Source organism: Lynx canadensis, chromosome F1 (assembly GCF_007474595.2).
Source record: "Lynx canadensis isolate LIC74 chromosome F1, mLynCan4.pri.v2, whole genome shotgun sequence".
Classification (NCBI taxonomy): Eukaryota; Metazoa; Chordata; class Mammalia; order Carnivora; family Felidae; genus Lynx; species Lynx canadensis.
In genome coordinates this window covers 23174739-23196986 of record NC_044319.2, presented here as the reverse complement: position 1 = coordinate 23196986, position 22248 = coordinate 23174739, and the positions used below count along the sequence as shown (strand labels likewise).

The following is a 22248-nucleotide window of genomic DNA, read 5'->3' as shown; positions in this document are numbered from 1 at the left end:
ACTTACTGGGACCTCATCAAAATAACAAGCTTCTGCACAGCGAAGGAAACAATCAGCAAAACTAAAAGGCAACCGACAGAATGGGAGAAGATATTTGCAAACGACATATCAGATAAAGGGTTAGTATCCAAAATCTATAAAGAACTTATCAAACTCAACACCCCAAAAACAAATAATCCAGTGAAGAAATGGGCAAAAGACATGAATAGACACTTCTCCAAAGAAGACATCCAGATGGCCAATTGACACATGAAAAAATGCTCCCCATCACTCATCATCAGGGAAATACAAATCAAAACCACAATGAGATACCACCTGACACCTGTCAGAATGGCTAACATTAACAACTCAGGCAACAACAGATGTTGGCGAGGATGTGGAGAAAGAGGATCTCTTTTGCATTGTTGGTGGGAATGCAAGCTGGTGCAGTCATTCTGGAAAACAGTATGGAGATTCCTCAAAAGCTAAAAATAGAACTACCCTATGACCCAGCAATTGCCCTACTAGGCATTTATCCAAGGAATACAGGTGTGCTGTTTCGAAGGGACACATGCACCCCCATGTTTATAGCAGCACTATCAACAATAGCCAAAGTATGGAAAGAGCCCAAATGTCCATTGATGGATGAATGGATAAAGAAGATGTGATATATATACATACAATGGAGTATTACTCGGCAATCAAAAAGAATGAAATCTTGCCATTTGCAACTACATGGATGGAACTGGAGGGTAGTATGCTAAGTGAAATTAGTCAGAGAAAGACAAAAATCATATGACTTCACTCATATGAGGACTTTAAGAGACAAAACAGATGAACATAAGGGAAGGGAAACAAAAATAGTATAAAAACAGGGAGAGGGACAAAACAGAAGAGACTCATAAATATGGAGAACAAACTGAGGGTTAATGGAGGGCGTGTGGGAGGGGGGATGGGCTAAATGGGTAAGGGGCACTAAGGAATCTACTCCTGAAATCATTGTTGCACTATATGCTAACTAATTTGGATGTAAATTTTAAAAAATAAAATAAATAAATAAATAAATAAATAATCTGATTAGGAGATTAAAATTCACTGCCATAATTCACACTGGGTATTTTGTGAAATTTTCACGGTACATTTATTTTAATTGGATTAGAAACCATTACAAATTGAGCTCTTGCTGTTGCACTTTCTACCTGGGAACCCAGTTCAGAATTTCCCAAAGATTACAATAGAGTACAACTACAATCAATCAGTTCAGTAGTCCAGCAAAAATAAATAAAACAATAAAAAGAATCACCATTGTCATTTTAGTAATTACCATTACTACAGCACCATTGATGGTGTAGTCCTCTCACTGCCAGTGTCCATAGAAAAAAAGAAATGTTTCATTGAGACCAGATCTTGATTCAGTGTCTGACTCTATGAGGTTCATCAAGGCATGAATTGTAGCCCAGGAGGGAAGGTCACTGTTTCTTCCACAAAAATAGGAGAATATGTTAATTTGTCTCAGTCTAGTGTTTATTTTTGATGATTTTAAGAAACTCTCAATTCATACTAAAGAAAGACTAAAGGTAGTAGAAAGTTATTGTTGCCACTAGAAATTACCAATTGGCAATAGTTTTCCTAATTAGAAACTCCTTCTAGCTTTGTCAGTAGTTTGGCATGCATTTGGCATGATTTTTTATCAAAATATAATGTGATCAGCATATGTTTTTGTGTTATTTACACTGGGCACCCTCTCCTTCTTTCTCCCATCCCTGCTATTCCCACCTGGGCAGCTGTAATTCCTCACTTCCCAGGAGAATCCATTCCCTTCTACAAATTAAGAACTAACACCGATACTAATGGCAGAATCTTTACCGACTTCCTACTTTCTTCTGATTAATTTTTCTTAAAGGGACTCAACAAGGCAGCACTTAGTGTGCTGGTTATGACATTTGGGGGCACAAGTACTAGAGACAATCAGAGTAAGATGTGTCTGTGGAATATAGTAACACAGATAACACTGGCTTAAATAAGATAGAACTTTATTTCTCTCTTATGAAGGCTCAGCGCTGGTATGGAGGTTCTACCACGTGAACCTAGGCTCCTTCTGTCCACTGACTCCATGCTGCATGAACTCCTTCTTAAAAGGACACCTCATAGTGAAAGATGCTGTTCCAGCCACCATCACCATCTAGCCAATAGTATGAAGGAAAGGACACAGAAGGGCACACTCTTTCTCTTTAAAGTTACTTTCTGGAAAGAGCATACAACATGTCTACCTATACCCCTTACCAAAACTCAGTTACATGACCCCATCTAGTTGAAAAGACGCCTGGGAAATATTTTTACTCTGGAAGTTCACATGGCCAGCTAACATTTAGAAGTTCTAAAGAACTTCTAGAAGTTTTTTTTTAAGTCTATTTATTTTGAGAGAGAGAGAGACAGAGAGAGAGAAAGCACATGCTCATGGGCAGGGGAGGTGCAGAGAGAGAGGAAGAGAGAGAGAGAATACTAAGCAGGCTCTGCATTGTTAGTGGGGGAGCCCAGTGTGGGGCTGGACATGGTGCTCCACGTGGGGCTCCATGCGGAGCTCGAACTCACGAACCATAGGATCATGACCCGAGCCCAAATCAAGAGCCAGTCGCTTAACCAACCGAGTCACCCAGGCACCCTATAGAGGTTCTATTATTTTTAAAAGTAAGGAAGGGGCACCTGCCTGGCTCAGCTGGAGGAGCATGCGACTCTTGATCTCAGAGTCATGAGTTCAAGCCCAACATTGGGTGTAGAGATTACTTAAGTAAATAAAAACTAAAAAAAAAAAAAAAAAAGGGAAGAATGATATTGGGGGATAACCAGCACTCAACCCCTACTCAAAGAGGATTTAGTATATTACACAACAAAAAGTACGCATGAGTAGGACAGAGAGGCGATCAGCAAGGTGTGCCCGGGCTCTAGCTTCTCTTCTCTGAGACAACGTTGGCCTGGCAGTGCTCCAATGATGGCTATGTCTTTGAGCTAGCTCCCTTCCTACTTAGTTCCAGGCATCACATTCAAACACAACAAAGTCCAAAAGAAGAAGGAAAGGAAGAATATGTCTCAACCCTTTGTCTCCTTTTAAAAAGGGAAGAAAACTTTCTTAGAAACAGCCAGTCAACCTCCCTTCAAGCCTCACTGGCCACACTGCATCAGAATCCCATGCCGCATATAATCACTGGCAAGGAGAACACAGCACCGTGATAGGCATGGGCCAATCTGCACCCACCCCTCAAAAGCCGTAAGTGGGGCTAGCCTCTCTGGGACACATGGCTTTACAGAGGGGACATTCAGTCCCCAAATAAAAGTGCGGTTCTGTTTGAAAGAGGAATGGGGGAAAGATGTTGGGTTGATGTCTAATTGTGCCTACCCACGCTCCATATCCTAATTACCCATGACAATATACTGCCATTTCTAGCGAGATAAACTGGACTCTCAGATTACACTGTCATAATATCCATATAAATCAGACCAGTTCTTATGCCCATCTCCTACCCACAAATTACGACTGAAGAACAGGCAAATGTGTAGACTAGTACTATATACATCTAGATTAAGTAGACTACACACATGTACAGTTCTCCCTATCTTCCATTCATCCTGTCTGTGGAGACATCACTCCAGACACTGTTCTGAGCATAAATTTCATATACTGCCACCCATGTGAATCCTTACGGTACAAGTATGAGAAAATCCCCCTATGAGAAATACAAGTTGTTTTTAAGCTGAAACTCATTTTCTTTATAAGCATCAGATCACCGATAAGCATTTCACTGGAAGCCATTGGGCCCTTATGGGTTAACTGGGACGCACTCTGCAGTAAGTCTAGGAAAAGAACGGTTTTCCTGCCACTTGCTGCTACCAGGCCTCCACGTGTCTGCCAGTCCCCACCGAGACCCGTGTCTCCCACAATTCTCAGCTGTGGCACTGATTTTCCAGTACTTATTCTGACTCTACACAAGGATTTAGGAGGGAGTTTTCAGGTTCTTTTTTGTTTTGTTTTGTTTTGATTCATTAACAATCCATTGGCAATTTTTAAAAGGAAATATAATTATTTCTCAAACAGGAAGGCATTGTGTGTTTTGAAGCTATAGTTCATTTTTGCATATCAAAGTTTAAAAAGTAAAAGGAAACGTGGCATAAAGAGAGCAAAGTGCCCTAAGTTGATCACCGGTGCCTGGATAATTTATGAGCTTCCTTTCTCATTGAAAGAAGACCCTTTTAAGTCAGTGCTAAAAGCAACACTGAGGGCTAACAGATAACACTGTCCCTATGATTACAACCTGGTCTTAGAATTATTTATTAATTGAAACATCGTATCAAGTGAAATTACTGAAAGTTTCCAGAAGCAATCCTAAAAATGTATTCTGTGCCAGGAAACATGAGTGTGGTAATAATTTTCAAAGCATCTTTAGAAATGAAGTAACTCCTCAATACTTCTGATATCCCTTCGCCTGGAAATTCACTAAATCCTAAGAAATAATGTATTTTCAAAACAACCATGTGATGAGCATCACTGTTAACACAAAGTTTCGATGCACACAAACTGAACGGCAGCTGTTAAACGATTTGTCTAAAAGCAAATGCTGATTCAGACTCATTAGCATACCAGAAGTAAGCTGCTTATAACACATACAAGATTAAGTTAACAAAACTGACTCCAAATATACTGACTAGTTATTCTCCATATGTTAGCAAAGTTTATCAAGCTTCAAGGAAAGTTATTGAATCAGCTACAGGGGCTTTCAAATCTATAATATTTCACTGGCAGCTCCTTTATGAGAAATAGGTCATAAAATTGTATTTAAACCTTACTGTCATATTTTCGATTGTTCTGCTTATAATTAAATCAAAACTTGAGAATATTTATGGGCTAAAGATGGGCAAATCAGAGAAGATAGGACCATATATATACATATATATACATACACACACATATATGTATATACATATATACATGTATACATGTATATATACGTATGTATATACATATATACATGTGTATGTGTATGTATACATATATATGTATGTATATATACACATATACACACATATGTATGTGTATATATACATACATATATATGTATATACATACATATACACACATATATACATATGTGTGTGTATATATATACACATATATATAATTTTTTTACAGGGATCTGAGGCTTCAAAACCATCAGGAAATCACAGCCTCATGACCTTCATGTGCTCATGCACTAACAATTCACAACACCATGCATTTTTCCAATGCTCTTTTCTCTTTTGGCAAGACTAGTATTCTCAAATGAGGCAACGTCTCATTTTCTCTGGAGGTATTCTAACTTAACTCTTCTCTTCCCTCTGCCCGTACATAACTTGAAAGTGTCCTCCCAAAGAATAAGGAGATAAAATTGAACAAGACTTGTGGATGTAATGACTGTCATACACTCTGCTATAGTTTTATGCATTCAGAACATATTCATTACAAGTTCTTTCTGTGCACTAGCTGTCTCATACTTTTGTGAGGGTAATAATTTAAATTCACAATAAAATAAAAGGGTAACACATTTTCTTTTCACATGAATACAAGGTTTGCACCAACTGTCATGACCATGAAGTCTTTAAGAACATTAATCCCTTACATTGCTGGACTTCCGATGATTACTGTAGATGGCCATGATTCAACTTTAGGTGTCTCTAAGCTTTGCAGTGAAAGGAAGTCTTATAAAATAGTCTTATAAAAATATATATATTCTTATATAAAAAAGTCTTATAAAATAAATGGCATAAACATATTTTGCAAATAACTAAATGCAAACCCCTCCTCACTATGTTCTACTACATTGTTCTTTCAGTCCCTTACACACTGGTGAAAATAAGCACATGGCCAAATTTGTAAGACTAAGGCAGCCTTAGTTTAGCTGTTTAACTAATATAAATAAGCCATCCATCTTTCCCCCATTTTAAATAAACTACAGCAAAGGAATACTTGACCAAGATTTATCCCCTGACAGAATGGGCTGTCGATGATCCTCTCTGCCTCCACAAGCACCAGAGCAGGAATCTGGAAAGTCAATTACATGGCTCTCAAGTGCCCTGATTTGATATCCTTTTAAAATGATTTTAAATGTTGTGGTGACTGAAAACAAATATGGAATAAGGACACTAAATAAGTGCTTTCCTATCAGGAAAGTTCAGGGGGCCAGAAAGAGAACTTAAACAGGAAGAACTTAACCATTTCTTTACAGAATTAGGGTAAAACGTACAGTTCAATACTTAGTTTAGAAGGTATTTCTAAAGCCAGAAAAATACTAAATTCACAAGATAACTAAATAGGTAGTGGTTGTGGGCAAGGTTTGCTGCAGAATAGAGAGATGGGGTCAAATACACCCAGGAGATAGAGTCACGATTTTCTGCAGTTTCCATTTAGTCTGGGTTTTTGTTTTGTTTTCTAAAGTTTTTTGTTGCTGTTGTTGGGTTTGTGTATGTTGTTGTTTTGTTTTTCCGCCTCAGACTCTCCAGTGAGTCACTATGTCTGAAAGTCTCCCCAAATGAATTTCTCCCCATCTATTACTTTAGCCAACTGTTACAAAATATGCCAATGTTCCTCTTTTGTTCCCCCCCCCCTCCCCCGTCTCCGGAGAGGGAAAGAAACCGTGTAACCTGGGAGCATAATGACACGGTCCTTTCTGCCTCTGATGAAATCATCCACAAGTGATCTGAAGTTCCAGTGAAGAGATGTGGCCGACGCCGCGTTTTACAAAAACAGGCCAACGTTACCAGGAGGGAAATTCTGCTGTATAGGCCGGGAATCCCCCGGGAAGTCTCCAGAAACAAGGGATATCCCCGTGGCTCTCTTTGGGCAAGTTCAGAAAGAGCCCAGAACTGAGGCGAGGGTGAGGTGTTTCTGGGCCAGGTGCTGATCAGACCCCAAGGCGGGCTGAGCGGAAAAAACGGGGTCGCGCCCCCACCCCTCGGCCTGCACCTGCCTCCCACCACGGTGCCGCGGCGCTTCCCAGAGCATCCCCCGCCGGCGGGCCCCCGGCCGAAGCGCAGCCCCGCCCGGGCCCAGGCATGCGGCCCCGGAGCTGGGAGAGAGCTGGCCCCGCGAGGCGCCGTGCGCTCCCGAGGTCCCCACGCCCGCCGGTAGCGCGCCTCAGGTGGAGGGCGGGTCCGGCACCGGCTGGCGACGCGCCCTCTGGGGTCAGGGTCCGCGCGGCGGTGCAGGTCCCCCCGGGCGGGCGCCCCGCCCCCGGCAAGCCCCCAGCGCGCGCGTACCTCGGATGTAGGTGCACTTGCCCTCGTCCAGCAGGCTGGAGGCCGAGCCGCCCATGGCCGCGGTGCGCGCGATGCACCCGGGGCGACGCTGACGGCTCCCGTGGGCGCCCGCTGCTCGCTCCTGGAGGTTGCTGCGACGGCGAACCCGGCTCTGCAGTTAAAGGACAAACTTCCTCCGAGAGGCGCCGCCTTCTGGGGCGCCTCCTCCAGGTCCGCGCGCGCCCTCTGAGGATCTGTGGGCTGGCCTGGGGGCTGTCTTCCCGCCCTGGCTTCGCTGGGGAGCTCCGAGGGGACGTCTAGTCTGGAAAGACTGCCCGCTGGTTCCTTCTCCTCGCCGGCCTTTGCTTCTTTCCCCGGGTTATGGGCAGCCGAGAAAACACCGTGGGGTAAGTGCACAATTTCCCTAGTGACTGGAAACCTCTGTGAGCTGGAACCTTCGCCACTCACATGTCACGAGGTGGAATTAAAGACGTTGCTTTGCACGCCCTTTGGTACTAGAAGCAGCAGTTCGCAAGCATCACCTAAGAACTTGTTAGAGATGCAAAATTTCAGCTCCCCCACCCCTGTGTACCCTCTAAACACACACACACACACACACACACACACACACACACACACACACACCGCCCCGGTTAGAAACTCCAGGAGTGGGCCCAGCAATCTGTGTTTTTCTCAGGGCATTCCAGGTAATTCTGAGGCCTGCTAAGGTTTGAGAACCGACAGTAAACTGTACCTTCCTTCAGCCATGATGTTAGACCAAGGAGTGGGTGGGGAATGAAGGGAAAAAAAGAAATAGAAAACCAGGGAAAACCTAAGGCTGGGTCCTGCAATATGTTCCTAGTCCTGAAACTTCTGAAAACCCCATCAGAGTCTGTTCCTACACCTTTAGGTCCAGTTCTTCCCCTCAGCAAACTGGAAATAGTTCATCAGAAAGGGCATCTAGTCTTTTCCCACAACCACTATTTAGCTTGGCAGCCTCTCGCAAATAAGACTCCACTGGGGCAGAAGGGTCACCATGCATTTCTTCCTATTCTTAGTAATCAGAGTTTCAGTGACTCCTATTGACTTAACCTCCAAGGTCGAGTGGCCTGTACACAGAAGAACCAGGCCTGAGCAGGACTCAGAGGCTCTGCCCTCAAAAGTAAATTAACTAGCATTTTAACACAAAGATTTCTCACACCTCACACCCAATCTCTCTCACCCTACACTCTAATCCTTCAATAAATCCTCTCCTTTCTGCTTTCAGAATATATCCAGTATCCAACCGTTTCTCACCCCCCCACCCCCCACTGCTGTGACACTCATCATTTCTCACATGGATGATTACACTAGCCTCCTGACTGGTCCTCCTCCTTCAGAGAAAAAGCCCCAGTCTGTCGCTGACACCAGGCCCCCCTTCCTCTCTGCCCTCACCTACCGCCACTCTCCCCTTTGCTCTCTGGTTGGCCCCACTGGCCTTTTTGCTCTTCTAGGATACACCACCGTTGCATGTGCTCTTGGTTTGCCTGGGATGCTCTTCCCTCAGATATTCACCTGGTTCACTCTCTAAGTCTCTCATTTTATTCAAATCTCCGCTTAAATGCTTAACACTTCAAAAGAAGCATTTTTTTTACCCCATTTATACACCAGCCCTCATCTCTCTCCACTCCTTACTCCACTCCACTTCATTATTATTATTCATTTCACTTAGCATCATATGATATGCTTCTTTATCTGTCCCCACTGAAACGGAAACTCCATAAGGTTGGGGATTTTCTTTGTTGATGTTGTTTCTTGTTTCTTTTATATGTATATTATTATTCATTTTTTTTCTTTAAGGGCAGGGATTTTTGCTCATGTTCTCTGATGTATCTCAAATGCCTAGAACAGCACCTGGCATATAGGTGTTCAATAAATAACCATTGAATAAGTGAATGAGTGAAATATATAATATAGAATCTGGACTCAATGAAAGCTGTGAATCTCAATGAATAAATAGCATTTCCAGGTAACTACTCAATAATTTAAACTCTTCAATGTTCAACTTTTTTCTCAATATTTTAAGTTAGCTCTTAGAATTAAGTATATCTTCCCAGGGTAGTAATACCTTTTCTTGTATAAATAGCTATAATTGTGCATCAGAATGCTGTTATTGTTGTTGAAGAAAACTGATTTGGATCTTCTGCCAGAGTGTTGGCTTGTCACCTCTGGTTTGGGAACAATCTGAGAAAAGACTGATTATTCTCGTCTCTCCTTTGTTGCTCATTTGTAGCACTCACAGATGGAACAGGTAAGAGGAAAGATTTGTATGTGTGTAGTAGCAACAAGCTTTGTAATCACAGTCTCAGCCTCAAATCCTAGCCTGATAACTTAGTCGCCATGTGACCCTGTCAAAGAGCTTAACTTACTTGTTTCAGTCTCTCTACCTATTAGACGGAGCTTATAACACTTCCCTTATGTGCTGTCATCAAAATTACATCTGATCAGGTCTGTGAAACACTTAACATATTCCCAGGAACATAGTAAGTGTTCAATAAATGGAAGCTAGGATTGTTATTATCAGTAACAACAAGACTGGTCAAGGCAGCAAGTCTTTAGAGAAAGTGGAATTTTAATTAGACCTTGCAAATCATTGATATTACCTTAAGAAAGAACTTCTGCTCCCATTTTTTTTCCCCAAACAAATAAAGCTCCTTTTCCCAAACCAGTTTACAGGAAAAAATAAGGAATTCATTATTTTAGTTACAGTATTTAATATTTGCAAATCCTATGTGGGCACCATTTTATTAATCACACACTAAAAATGAGTCTCCAAGCAATTCAATAACTTTATGAAGCAGAGTCAACTTCATACGATTCAAATCAGCTAGTTTAGAAAATTTCCTATGCAATGTTAGTTTTTGTACTACATTAATGTATTTTGTATTAAAATACTCTTTTTTTATTTAAAAATTTTTTTAAGTTTTATTTAGTTATTTTGAGAAAGAGAGAGAGAATGAGCAGAGGAGGGGCAGAGAGAGGGAGAGAGAGAATCCCAAGTAAGCTCCGTGCAGTCAACGTAGAGCCTAATACAGGCCTTGAAGTCACAAACCGTGAGATCATGACCTGAGCCTAAATCAAGAGTTGGATGCTTAACCAACCGAGCCACCCACGTGCCCCTGTATTAAGATACTCTTAAGACCACTTCTTTCAGGTCAAGAGCACATATTAAAATGATTACCCTTGAAACATCTTAATTGAGATATAATTCACATACCATAAAATTCACCCAGTTAGATTACCTTTTTCAAAGGAGCAAATTAGATTAATAGACATTTAGTACCTTTATTTATTTATTTAAAAACATTTTTTTTATGTTCATTCATTTTTGAAAGACAGAGAGAGACAGCACACAAGCAGGGGTGGGGCAGAGAGAGAGGGGGACACAGAATCTGAGGCAGGCTCCAGGCTCTGAGCTGTTAGCACAGAGCCCGACGTGGGGCTCAAAGTCATGAACCATGAGATCATAACCTGAGCCAAGTTGGACGCTCAACTGACTGAGCCACCCAGGCGCCCCAACATTTAGTACCTTTAAAATGTGCATGTATTCGGGGATTCTCTTACATGTCCTAGAACTATGAACCCCTTATTTGCCATGTTCTCATTTGAGTAAGTGACACCTCTCTATGTGGGCATTTAACTGCCTGCACAGCAGGGACAATCTCACACTTCTCTGCATTTCCCCAGGGAGCCTGTACTGCTGTGTAATGTAGGGGCAGGAGCTCTGTAATTACTTGATTGTATGAGAAACACACATGGTAGGTCGTACAAGTTATCTAGCTTCATCTTCGCAAAAACTGATTGAAGTAGGCACGTTATTATCACCATTTTAAACACGAGAGAATCAAGGTTAGGAAGTTTAAGAAATCTGGGGTGTCTGGGTGGCTCAGTTGGTTAAGCGTCGGACTTTGGCTCCGGTCCTGATCTTGTGGTGTGTGAGTTCCAGCCCCGCATCAGGCTCTGCACTGGTAGTGCAGAGCCTGCCTGGGATTTTTCTCTCTCTCCTCCTCTCTCTGCCCCTTCCCCACTCTCTCTCTCAAAATAAATGCACTTAATTTAAAAAAAGAACTTTAAGGAATATAGCAAAGGTCATCTGTCACCTGGGTTTATCAAACTCCAGAATTCACCCACTTAACTGCTGTACTACCACTTTTATATTAAATCTTTTGTTTATTTACATAAATAATCCAGGTCTTACTATAAAAAATTAGAAACTATTGACAAAAGAAAAAAGGGGGGGAAAGCATGCAAATCCCAACATCAAAATCTTTAGGTAATCCCAATCACCATTTTGGTATAGATTCCTACAGATTTACACAACATAAGTGCAACTCTAATTTATAATTATATAAAAACTTACTTATAGTTACTTAATAACCAAAATGAGGTGATGCTCTTTATATATTCTATAATCTGTGTTATAATTTTTCATTTGGAGTATTTCCATTTAAATAAATGTCTAGATCTAGGTCAATAATAGTTCATTGTATAAATGTAACTTAAATCACCTGTCTAGCAGCAATGTATGCATGCTTGTTTCCCTACTTCTCAGTCACATTGGGTATTTTCATATCTTTTTTTAATTATCATCATTATTTTCATTAGTCATTTAAAAAAATTTTTTTTAATATTTATTTATTTTTGACAGAGTGAGAGAGACAGAGCATGAGCAGAGGAGGGGCAGAGAGAGAGGGAGACACAGAATCCAAAGCAGGCTCCAGGCTCCGAGCTGTCAGCACAGAGCCCGACACAGAGGGCCGAAGGTCATAGGACCTCAATAGACATTTTCCAAAGAAAATATATAGATGGCCAACAGACACATGAAAAGGTGTTCAGCATTACCCATTACCAGGGAAATGCAAATCAAAAGCGCAATGATATATCACCTCATACCAGTCAGAATGGCTAGTATCAAAAAGACAAAACAAGTGATGGTGAGGATGTGGAGAAAAGGGAACTCTCACGAACTGTTGGTGGGAATGTACAAACCATGAGCCAAAGTCAGATGCTTAACCGACTGAGCCACCCAGGTGCCCCTCATTAATCATTTAAATATTTGGTAATTTAGGAGCCAAAATAAGTATCACATCCTGTGATTTAATTATGAAATGCTTAAAGAGAAAGATTCATTGTTTTTCCATGGACTTTCTGGCTATACAGGTTATTCTGATACTTTTCTGTTTTTCTATTGATTTTTTTAAATGTTTATTTATTGGTTTTGGGAGAGAGAGAATATGTGAGCATGCACACGTACTCAAGTCGGGGAGAGGCAGAGAGAGAGGGAAGAGAGAGAGAATCCCAAGCAGGCTTCTCGCTATTTGTGCAGAGTCCTATGCGGGACTCGAACCCACAAACTGGAAGATCATGACCTGAGCCAATATCAAGAGTCAGTTCCTTAACTGAGTGAGCCACCCAGGCACCCCTTTATTTTTTATTCTTATTGATTTGGAAGAGTTTTTTATATATTAAAGACATCGACCCACTTAGTCTAACACACATTGCAAATTAAACACATTTTGCTTATTAAATGTACTTCCTTATGTTCTTTATTCAGTTATCTTCTTTGAAGATTGGCCAACCATATGTAAAATCAATTACATTGGTCTTCAGCACCCTCCAATCTTCCCTTAACATTCCCTTCTCATTTTTTTTTTGTTTAATATATATTTTTTAATGTTTATTTATTTTTGAGAGAGAGACAGAGCACGAGCAGGGGAGGGGCAGAGGGAGAGGGAGACACAGAATCTGAAGCAGGCTCCAGGCTCTGAACTGTCAGCACAGAGCCTGATGTGGGGCTCGAACTCACGAACCGGAAGATCATGACCTGAACTGAAGCTGAATGCTCAACCGACTGAGTCACCCAGGCACCCCATCATTTTCTGAGGAACCTCCATGCTGTTTCCCACAGTGGCTACACCAATTTACATTCCCACCAACAGTTCGTGAGAGTTCCCTTTTCTCCACATCCTCACCATCACTTGTTTTGTCTTTTTGATACTAGCCATTCTGACTGGTATGAGCTGATATATCATTGCGCTTTTGATTTGCATTTCCCTGGTAATGGGTAATGCTGAACACCTTTTCATGTGTCTGTTGGCCATCTATATCTTTTCTTTGGAAAATGTCTATTGAGGTCCTATGACCATTTTTTAAGCTGATTGTTTCTTTAGTGTTGAGTTGTATAAGTTCTTTATATATTTTAGACATTAACACTTAATGGATAAATCATTTGCAAATCTCTTCTCCCACTCACTGGGTTTCTTTTTTGTTTTGTTTATTCCTTCTGTATTGGTTTCCTTTGCTGTGCAAAAGCTTTTTATTTTGGTTATTTTGGTGTAGTGCCAGTAGCTTATTTTTGCTTTTGTTTCCTTGTCTGAAGAAACATATCCATGAATATGTTGCTAAAGCCCACGTCCAAGACATTACTACCTATGTTTTCTTTTAGGAGTATATGGATTTAGGTCTTAACATTTAGGTCTTTAATCCATCTTGAGTTTATTTTTGTGTATGGTGCAAGGAAGTGGTCCAGTTTCATTCTTTTGCATGTAGCTGTCCAGTTTTCCCAGTATCATTTATTGAAAAGACTGTCTTTTCCCCATTGTATATTTTTGCCTCCTTTGTTGTAGATTAATTGACTGTATAGGTATGTGCCAACGTACTTTTCAAATATGAATCATCACAATTTTATATAGCTCTCTAGCATTGCGTAATATCTTAGTCATTAGAAGTACAAGTATTTTAACAGAAACTAATGAAGGCTTAGAACTAAGGATGACAAACTCTAGAACCAGGGGGGGCATTTAGATGTTTAGGTATCCATCTTCAAATGTGACAAAGACCAGACCAACACAGTTGCCCTTGTATAAGCAATAACCTATTATTGCCATAGATAAGCAGATTCTGCTGGTTCTGAAGGCAAGACTCTAAACTCCCTTGTACTTGGGCAAGGTGTTAGTTTAGTACTAGTGCACAAAGGGAAGAGTGCCACCTGCTGGACCAGCAGTGATACTCTGTGTGGGGTGAGGGCTCCATGGCAATGAGGAAAATGACAGACTCTGGTCCAAATCAAATTCCTATGCTTGCACTTAAATTAGTTTACCAGTCATTTGGCATTATTCACCTATTTCTTACAAAGTTCTTATCTGACAAATGAATTGCTTTTCCAGAATTTTCCTGTTGAATTTATTTGGGGTGCTAATTCTATTATTTTATTATATAAGCTTAAACTTACTGCTTATAACACACATTCTGACAGTAGTTATAATCTATTTTGTAAAGCAGCCTTTTGATTTTTTCCTCTCGGAGTCACAGTTCACTCTTTATAGTGCAAGTCACGAAACACATTAATTCTTCTAGTCAGGTACCAATAGTTGTGAAAAATAATATTCCAGGGCTCTGACTTCTATTCTGGTGTGCTTGAATGGAGAGATGGGAGGAAGAATTGGTGAGGCACCCCAAGGGGATGCAGGAACAGTGGGACTGGTCCATTAGGTGGGGAGGGGCACTACATCACTGACATCACTTATCATTTCTGTATGTGATAATTTAAAAAAATGAAAACTGACTTAGTTTTATTGCTTTTCTGTTCTCTACAGACAACGCACCCCTTATGACCTGAACCAAGGGCAGACCACTCACACAGCATCCCCCTGATTCATCCCCAAATATTTGCACTCGTATATCGTATGGGTAGTAGGGCAGAGATGTCCAGATTTATATGCCTCGTGTATGGAAAAAATACACGATGACTTACACGTGATTAAAGCAGTCTTCATCCATGATGCATTAAATGCCTTCTTATTTTGACACTGAGGCAATTATTAGTTCATTTAGGTTGCAAATGATAAAACTATCATATTAAATACCTTAAAGTGAATCTATTTAATCAGATTACATCCTTTTAAAATTTAGCTAATATCAGCTCACTGAAGGGATAGCAGTTTTGCAGGAGAAAAGAGTAATCTAGGAACATGAGGGCCTTTAAAATATATTTGGTTAATCTGTTTCCCAACTGGGAAGATCAGGATCTTGCCCAGGATTATTCTATTAGCAACTACTGAAAAAGACTGTTTATTTCCCCTAAGGTTGATGAACTGGGAGGATAGTAATCCTGAGCTGCTACCAGATATTTGTCTACCAAAAGGAGAACCCCTGATTGAGAGAAAATAAATCTCAGATGACATCACATTCATTGAGTCCTGGTTTGCACAGTTCTGTGAAACAATAGATCCTTCCCATTTTTGTTTGTTAAACAAATCTGAACTGGATTTCTGTCCTCCTTCCTAACCAAAACCATTTTGACCAACTTAAGACCTTAAATGTAGTGCTTATATGCAAGAATAAAACGTGATATAGCTATACTGTATCCCTTTGTAGAATAATTAAAGCAGGTATAAGTAAGCATTACTTTCTATGAGCGATTTGCGGTGTATGCCAACAAATGGCAGCACAATATATAACAATTTACTTTTCTCAGTCATTTCTTATTCTCAGTAGTCAGTTTTGAAAGTGATTTATTTTCACTCTAGACATTTGATTAATTACTGGCCCTACATATACACTAATTCCAATTCAGATTTAAGATTAGCTGTCTCAAATTTTGACATGAGAATTAACAGTCCTTCTGCACTTCATGACCTGAATATGTATGAATATAGTCCCTTATTACTCTCATTTTATTCATTTTTTTTAAAAACTTAATTCATAAAGTTTGAAATTTTAGTGCAAAGCATGCTGCAGTTAAATTGGGAAGCATGGCAAAGGTTGGATTAGAACCAAATCAGGGTCTCCTGGGTGGCTCAGTTGGTTGAGTGTCTGACTTCGGCTCAGGTCATGGGTTCTAGTGCTGTGTAGGGCTCTCTGCTGACAGCTCAGATCCTGGAACCTGCTTCGGATTCTGTGTCTCCCTCTTTCTCTGCCCCCTCTTGCCTGTGCTTTGTCTCTCTCTCTCTCTCTCTCTCTCTCTCTCTCTCTCTCAAAAATAAATAAACATTAGGGGCACCTGGGTGGCTTAGTTGGTTAAACATCTGTCTTCAGCCTAGGTCATGATCTTGCTATTCCGGAGTTCAAGCCCCACACCAGGCTCTGTGCTGACAGCTCAGAGCTTGGAGTCTGTTTTGGATTCTGTGTCTCCCTCTCTCTCTCTCTCTCTCTCTCTCTCTGCCCCTCCCCCACTCACCTCTGTCTCTCTCTCTCTCTCTCTCAAAAATAAGCTTTAAAAAAGTTTTTAAAAATAAACATTAAAAAAATTTTTTTAAAAGAACTAAATCAGATTGGCAGAAATTCGGCAACCTTAATAGCTTTGTTTTACATGGTGCTATTAAAGTTATAGCCACATAAATTCTATCACTTAATGCTAGAATTCTTGGAAATTAACTACTGGAAGAGCAATAATAAATTTGAGGGAGCCCAGGGTAGATAAACTAAGTAATACTAAGAAAGTGAAATATCAGTAGAAAACCTGCTGGAGGACAAGGATAGTCTCAACTTTCTGAGTTTGTTGAGACTGATGCGCTATAATTTTGATGGCTATGACTTGACCTCCGGTGCCTACAACAGTGCCAGGCTTATGGTCAGCACTCAGTAAAGGTTTGATGAATGAATGAATAAATGTTCTACAATAGATACAAATCTTTGGTGCAATAAGGTTTTTCCTGTAATTGCCATAAGTTATAAGGCATAGTCATTGTGGACTGAGCCAGATGGAATTTCAGGTGACCTTTCTTTTAAAATTTCTTCATTGTATGGGCACCTGGCTGGCTCAGTCAATAGAGTGTGCAACTCTTGATCTCTGGGTTGTAGGTTCAAGCCCCACATTGGGTGTGTAGAGATTACTTTTAAAAAATCTTTAAGGGGGCTCCTGGGTGGCTCAGTCAGTTGAGTGTCCAACTTTGGCTCAGGTCATGATCTCATGGTTCGTGGATTCGAGGCCCGCATAGGGCTCTGTGCTGACAGCTCAGAGCTTGGAGCCTATTTCAGATTCTGTCTCCCTCTCTGTCTGCCCTGACCCTGCTTGTGCTGTGTCTCTCTGTCTTTAAAATAAATAAACATTTAAAAAAATCTTTAAGTAAAAAGTTTCCTCATCTTAATATTGAAGGAAGTGAGATCAGAAGAGGTAAAAATGATTGCCCAAAACAGAGATAGGAGTAGTAAATCAGTTACCAAACATTTATGGAGTACCCACTACTAGGTAAATGTTTGGCATTGTTTCAGATAATGGACGTACAGCAGAGCCTAGGACGTCAAGGTCTCTGCCTTCAAAAGAGCTTATATTCCAGTGGGGAGAGAGGAGTAACATGTCCATGAGTAAATAGTTTCAGGTCCTGATAAATGATGCCATGAAAACACTAATATAGAATATTGTAGTGGAGAATGATGGAGGGTGGGAAGAGACCCATTGAGTTAGCATATTGCTCAGCACGGGGCTCTCTAAGAACTCTCATGTGAGCTGAGCTTTGAGTCATGAGCACATATCCATGCAAATGTATGAAGGAAGAGTATTCCAAGTGCAAGTGCAAAGGTCCTGAGATGGGAACAAGCTTGGTGTGCTTGACGGGGGAGGAAAACCCAGCTATGGTGTTTCACCTGGAAGGAAGAGAGGATAAAATGGACTGAGATGAGGTTAGGTGTAGAGGAAAAGGAGTTGGGTTTTATTACAGAGGGTGATGAGACACTGTATGGAAGGTTTCAAGGAGAGGAGTCATATAACCAAATTTTCATTGTAGACAAACCACTCAGGCTGCTATGTGGAGAAGGGGCCAGAGTGGGAATGAGGGGAGGCTGTGGCCCCTTGGAAGGCCGTCCTGGTAATCCAGGCTTGATGGTGGTCACTTGGACTAGGGTGTAGCAGTGAACAGGGGGCCAGTGGCCATGCTCAAGCATGTTTTGTAAGCACCTGCAAGACTTGCTGATAGATGCATGTGGGCAGTTAGGAAATGAGTGTGCCATGTACAATGATGGGGAAGACTGGGAAGAATTAATTGGGAGGAAAGGGGAAATGAGTAGTTCTGCTTTGGACATGTTAAATTTGACATTTTTTTTTTTTAAGTAGACTCCATGCCCAACATGGGGCTTGAACTCATGACCCCAAGACCAAGAGTCACGTGCTCTCCTGATGGAGCCAGCTAGGTGCCCTGGTTTGACATTTTTATTAAATATTGACATGGAAAATGCCAAAAGGTCATTGGATGAATAAATTTAGGCCTCAGGCTAGAAGTCAGGAGAGGAGGTATGGATTTAGAAATCATCAGTAAATAGGTGAAAATTAAAGCCATGGTTCTAGAGGAAAGTGGAGGTAGAGAAGAGAGAACTGAGGCCAGAGCCTGGAGCACTACAGGAGGCCTGCAGGAGGAGGGGGAGCTGGGAGAAGGGCTGAGAAAAAGCTACCAGGCAAGTCAGGGGAAAATCAGAAGAGTATGGCTTCCTGGACGTTGAAGCAGGCAACCTTAATAAGCACTCTTTCTCATTGATATGGGGGTGGGAGAATGGGGGGAATGAAAGCCTGGCTGGAGTATGGAGGTTAGAAGGGGAGATGAGGACAGAAAAGCAGCATGGCTTTCAGAGTGAGGAAGAGAGATGGAATTGTGGCAGGAGTGGGGATGGAAGGCCGAGAGACTGCTAACGGAAACAATCCAGTGAATGTGTTGGTAAAGGAGAGCAGGGGAATAGCCATGTGGAAGGACTGGCCTGGGGCCTTGGATAGAGCAGGGATGCCTCTCTCACTGTAACTCAAGGGAAAGACAGGTACCTGGGTTCAGATGCAAGTGGGCTGCAGGATTTGGTGAAGAGCTGGAGTAATTCTTGGCCATTTTCCATCGGTTTTCCCAAATCCTACTCCAGGGTATAACCACACAGCCTCCATTAGACTTCTGAAGGTGTAACTCCTACTTTTAACTGATTTGCAGTATGAAAATATTCTGCTAACCTGATCATCTAAGTTTAGCGGTACAAAAAATCATTGTCTAATTAAGTGGAATTCTTGTAATACCAAGCTTATTTTGAGTACAACGTAAAAGAGACACAGCCCTTAGTTTTTAGTCTGAATAAAAGAATAGAGTTAACAAACAGAAAAGTGGAAGGAACCTAGGTCCTTGAAATCATTGTTGAACCGTTGAATTAACCAACTCTGGAATGACCCTACCACAGATTTCTTTTATGGGAATTAATAAACATACTAATTACTTAAGCTGTTTTGTTGGTTGCCACTTAGAGCTGAAAGCATTTTAACTGGCACAGAATTTCATTGAGATACATGGTAACCATCTGGAAAAATAAAGCTCAAACTTTACACAAAAATTGACAAATCAAAATATAATTTAAAAAGTACTGGCAGAGCTATGCAATTCCTTTCCAAGTATGAAACAAAACCTAGAGGCCCCATGTAGATGGGATAATTGTTGAATAAACCATTATGATTTAAGACATATTGCAATGTTGATATGGAAAAAAAAGAGGATTCACAACATGTACATGCTACATACACTTTGTATAAGATTACAGCTCTATGCCCATTGGGTTTGTTTTTTATTTTGCTATAAGGTTCTTCGATTTCTGATTCATTTTAAAGACGTTGATTTAATTATCAGTATAATGCAACATTAAAAAAACCCTCAAGGCCATATAAGGAAATACTGGTAATCAAAAGACAAATGAAAAGTTGGGAAATTTTGCCATTTGAACCTGGGATTTAAGGCTAATTTTCCTAATAAAGAGTTCCTTTAAGCCTATTAAAAACACCACCACCAAATAGGAAATGATACAGGATATGAATAGTGCATGTTGACAAATGAATGGCTCTTAAATATATGAAAAATGCTCAACTTACTCATAAAAAGAGAATTTCACATTAAAACTACACGGAGTTACTATTTCTTGGTTCACCTTTTCAATTGGGGAATGTGTGGGAAACAGGCCTTCTCATAAATTGCTGGCCAGAGTGCAAAGTGATACAACTGAAGAGTAATTTGACAACATCAATCAGCATTACAAATGTGTCAACTCCTCAAGGTAGGAATTCCACTTTAGGAATGTATCCTATTGAATTATTTGTATACTTATAAAATGATATTTGTAGAAGGTTATCCTTTGTAGCATCTCTGGTCCACCAAGGGTCCAGTGAAATAAATTTTGGAGCAGTGATAAAACTGAACACTACTGTAACTGTAACAACAACAAAAAAGAATGAAAATTTCCTTTAAATTCTGGATGCCTCGCTGGTTCAATCAGTACAGTATGTGACTCTTGATCTTGGGGTGATGAGTTTGAGCCCCATGTTTGGCATAGAGCTTACTTAAAATGAATGAATAAATGAATGAATGAATGAATCTCAAAAAAAAAGGAAAATTTCTTTAAATTTTGTTATGGAAAGATCTTCATGATTTAGTGTTAAGTTAAAAGAAAAAACCACACCAGACACAATATGTATAGTATGCCATCATTTGATATAAAAAGTATGGATAAATATATGTACATACTTGTTGTATATACATAAAATATCTCTGTAAGAATATACAAGAAACTAATAACATGGGTTACCAATGGCAATAAGGTTGGGACAGACAAGAAAAGAAAAAGACCTTTAACAATTTATTCTTTTATAAGTTGGATTATAAAGCATATAAATATATTATACATTTTTTAAATAAATTTTTAAACACTGCAAATTATAAAAACTAAATCTCTGGGGCACCTGGGTGGCTCAATTGGTTAAGGGTCCACTTCAGCTCAGGTCATGATCTTGCAGTTTATGAATTTAAGTCCTGCATTGGGCTCTGTGTTGAGCCTGGAGCCTGCTTCAGATTCTGTGTCTCCTTCTCTCTCTGCCTGTCTCTCTCTCTCTCAAAAATAAACACTAAAAAAAATTTTTTTAAAGAAAAACTAAATCTCTTATTAAATACTCAAAATTTGAAAAAATAAAATTATTTTTGTAAAAACAAATGTTTGGGAAGAAAATCAAATGTCCAAAAACACCTAGAATTTCCTAAGTGGTGAGAACGATAAAGGTGTCTTTTTTTATATTAATGAGTAACTTTGGAAAGCCCTAGGTAACCAAAGGATGGGACTGGTTGCCAGGGGAGTCAAGCCTGTGATCAGAAGGTCCCACCCTCACCACCACCCCCCCCCCCCCCCCCCCCCCCCCCCGCCCCTCCACACACACTCCCATCCTCCTAGGTTGGGAGGGAGAGGGACTGGAGATTGAGTTCAATCTCCAGGGGCCGGTCAATGATTTAATCAAACATGGCTATGTAGTGAAGCCTCCATTAAAACCCCAGTGGAGAAGGCAGAGAGCCTTTCAATCAGTGAGCCTGTGGACATGCTGGGAAAGTGGTGGGCTCTGGGAGGGCCTGGAATCTCCTGGCGTTTTCCCCATGCCTTGTCCTATGCATCTCTTCCAAATTAATCAAACCTAAGGAAAGGGTCATGGGAACCTTTGATTTAGAGCCAGAAGTACAGGTACCAATCTGGATTAGAGATTAGCTTCTGAAGTGGGGGGTGGAGGTGGGGTAGTCTTGTGGGACTGAGTTCCTAGCCTGTGGAATCTGATGCTATCTCTTGGCAGACAGTGTCAGAGTTAAGTTGAATGGTAGAATGCCCTGCTGCTGTCCCAGATGTGTGGGGAAACCCCTTCCCACATTGAAAATGGGTCCCAGAACACTCTTCAGGGGCAATCAGAAATAGGCAGGTGTCCCAACTATCTGGCATAAATATTTGGGGACCTTGGTCCTGTACCCTCTGACTCCTTCACTCTACTTATTTCTTGTTCATTCACTCCAATTGTCTCTCCAGTCTCAGTGCCTCTAAATAAAGCTGCCCCGATCACACAAACCTTAAATAAGCATAAATATACATATGCATTTCCGGACACCTGGGATGTGCGTGCACAGAGAAAAGGTCATGCGAATAGGCAGTAAGAGGGTGGTCATCTACAAGGCAGAGCAAGAGAACTTCCAGCCTCCAGAACTGTAAGAA

General features: G+C 40.7%; 2 protein-coding genes across 2 annotated transcripts in view; one reads left to right on the top strand and one right to left on the bottom strand.

Moving 5' to 3' along the window:
• NIBAN1 (niban apoptosis regulator 1) overlaps positions 1-7405 on the bottom strand; it is a 152870-nt gene extending 145465 nt beyond the window's left edge. The window contains exon 1 of the mRNA XM_030302408.1: positions 7264-7405. Coding sequence (XP_030158268.1) covers positions 7264-7318 — 55 coding nt within the window. The 5' untranslated portion in view covers positions 7319-7405. The remainder of the gene's footprint in view (positions 1-7263) is intronic.
• A 222-nt stretch (positions 7406-7627) lies between these two features.
• The window catches only part of RNF2 (ring finger protein 2), a 95011-nt gene continuing 80390 nt past the window's right edge, over positions 7628-22248 (top strand). Inside the window, exon 1 of the mRNA XM_030302416.1 lies at positions 7628-7649. The gene's annotated coding sequence lies outside the window, so the exon portion shown is untranslated. The remainder of the gene's footprint in view (positions 7650-22248) is intronic.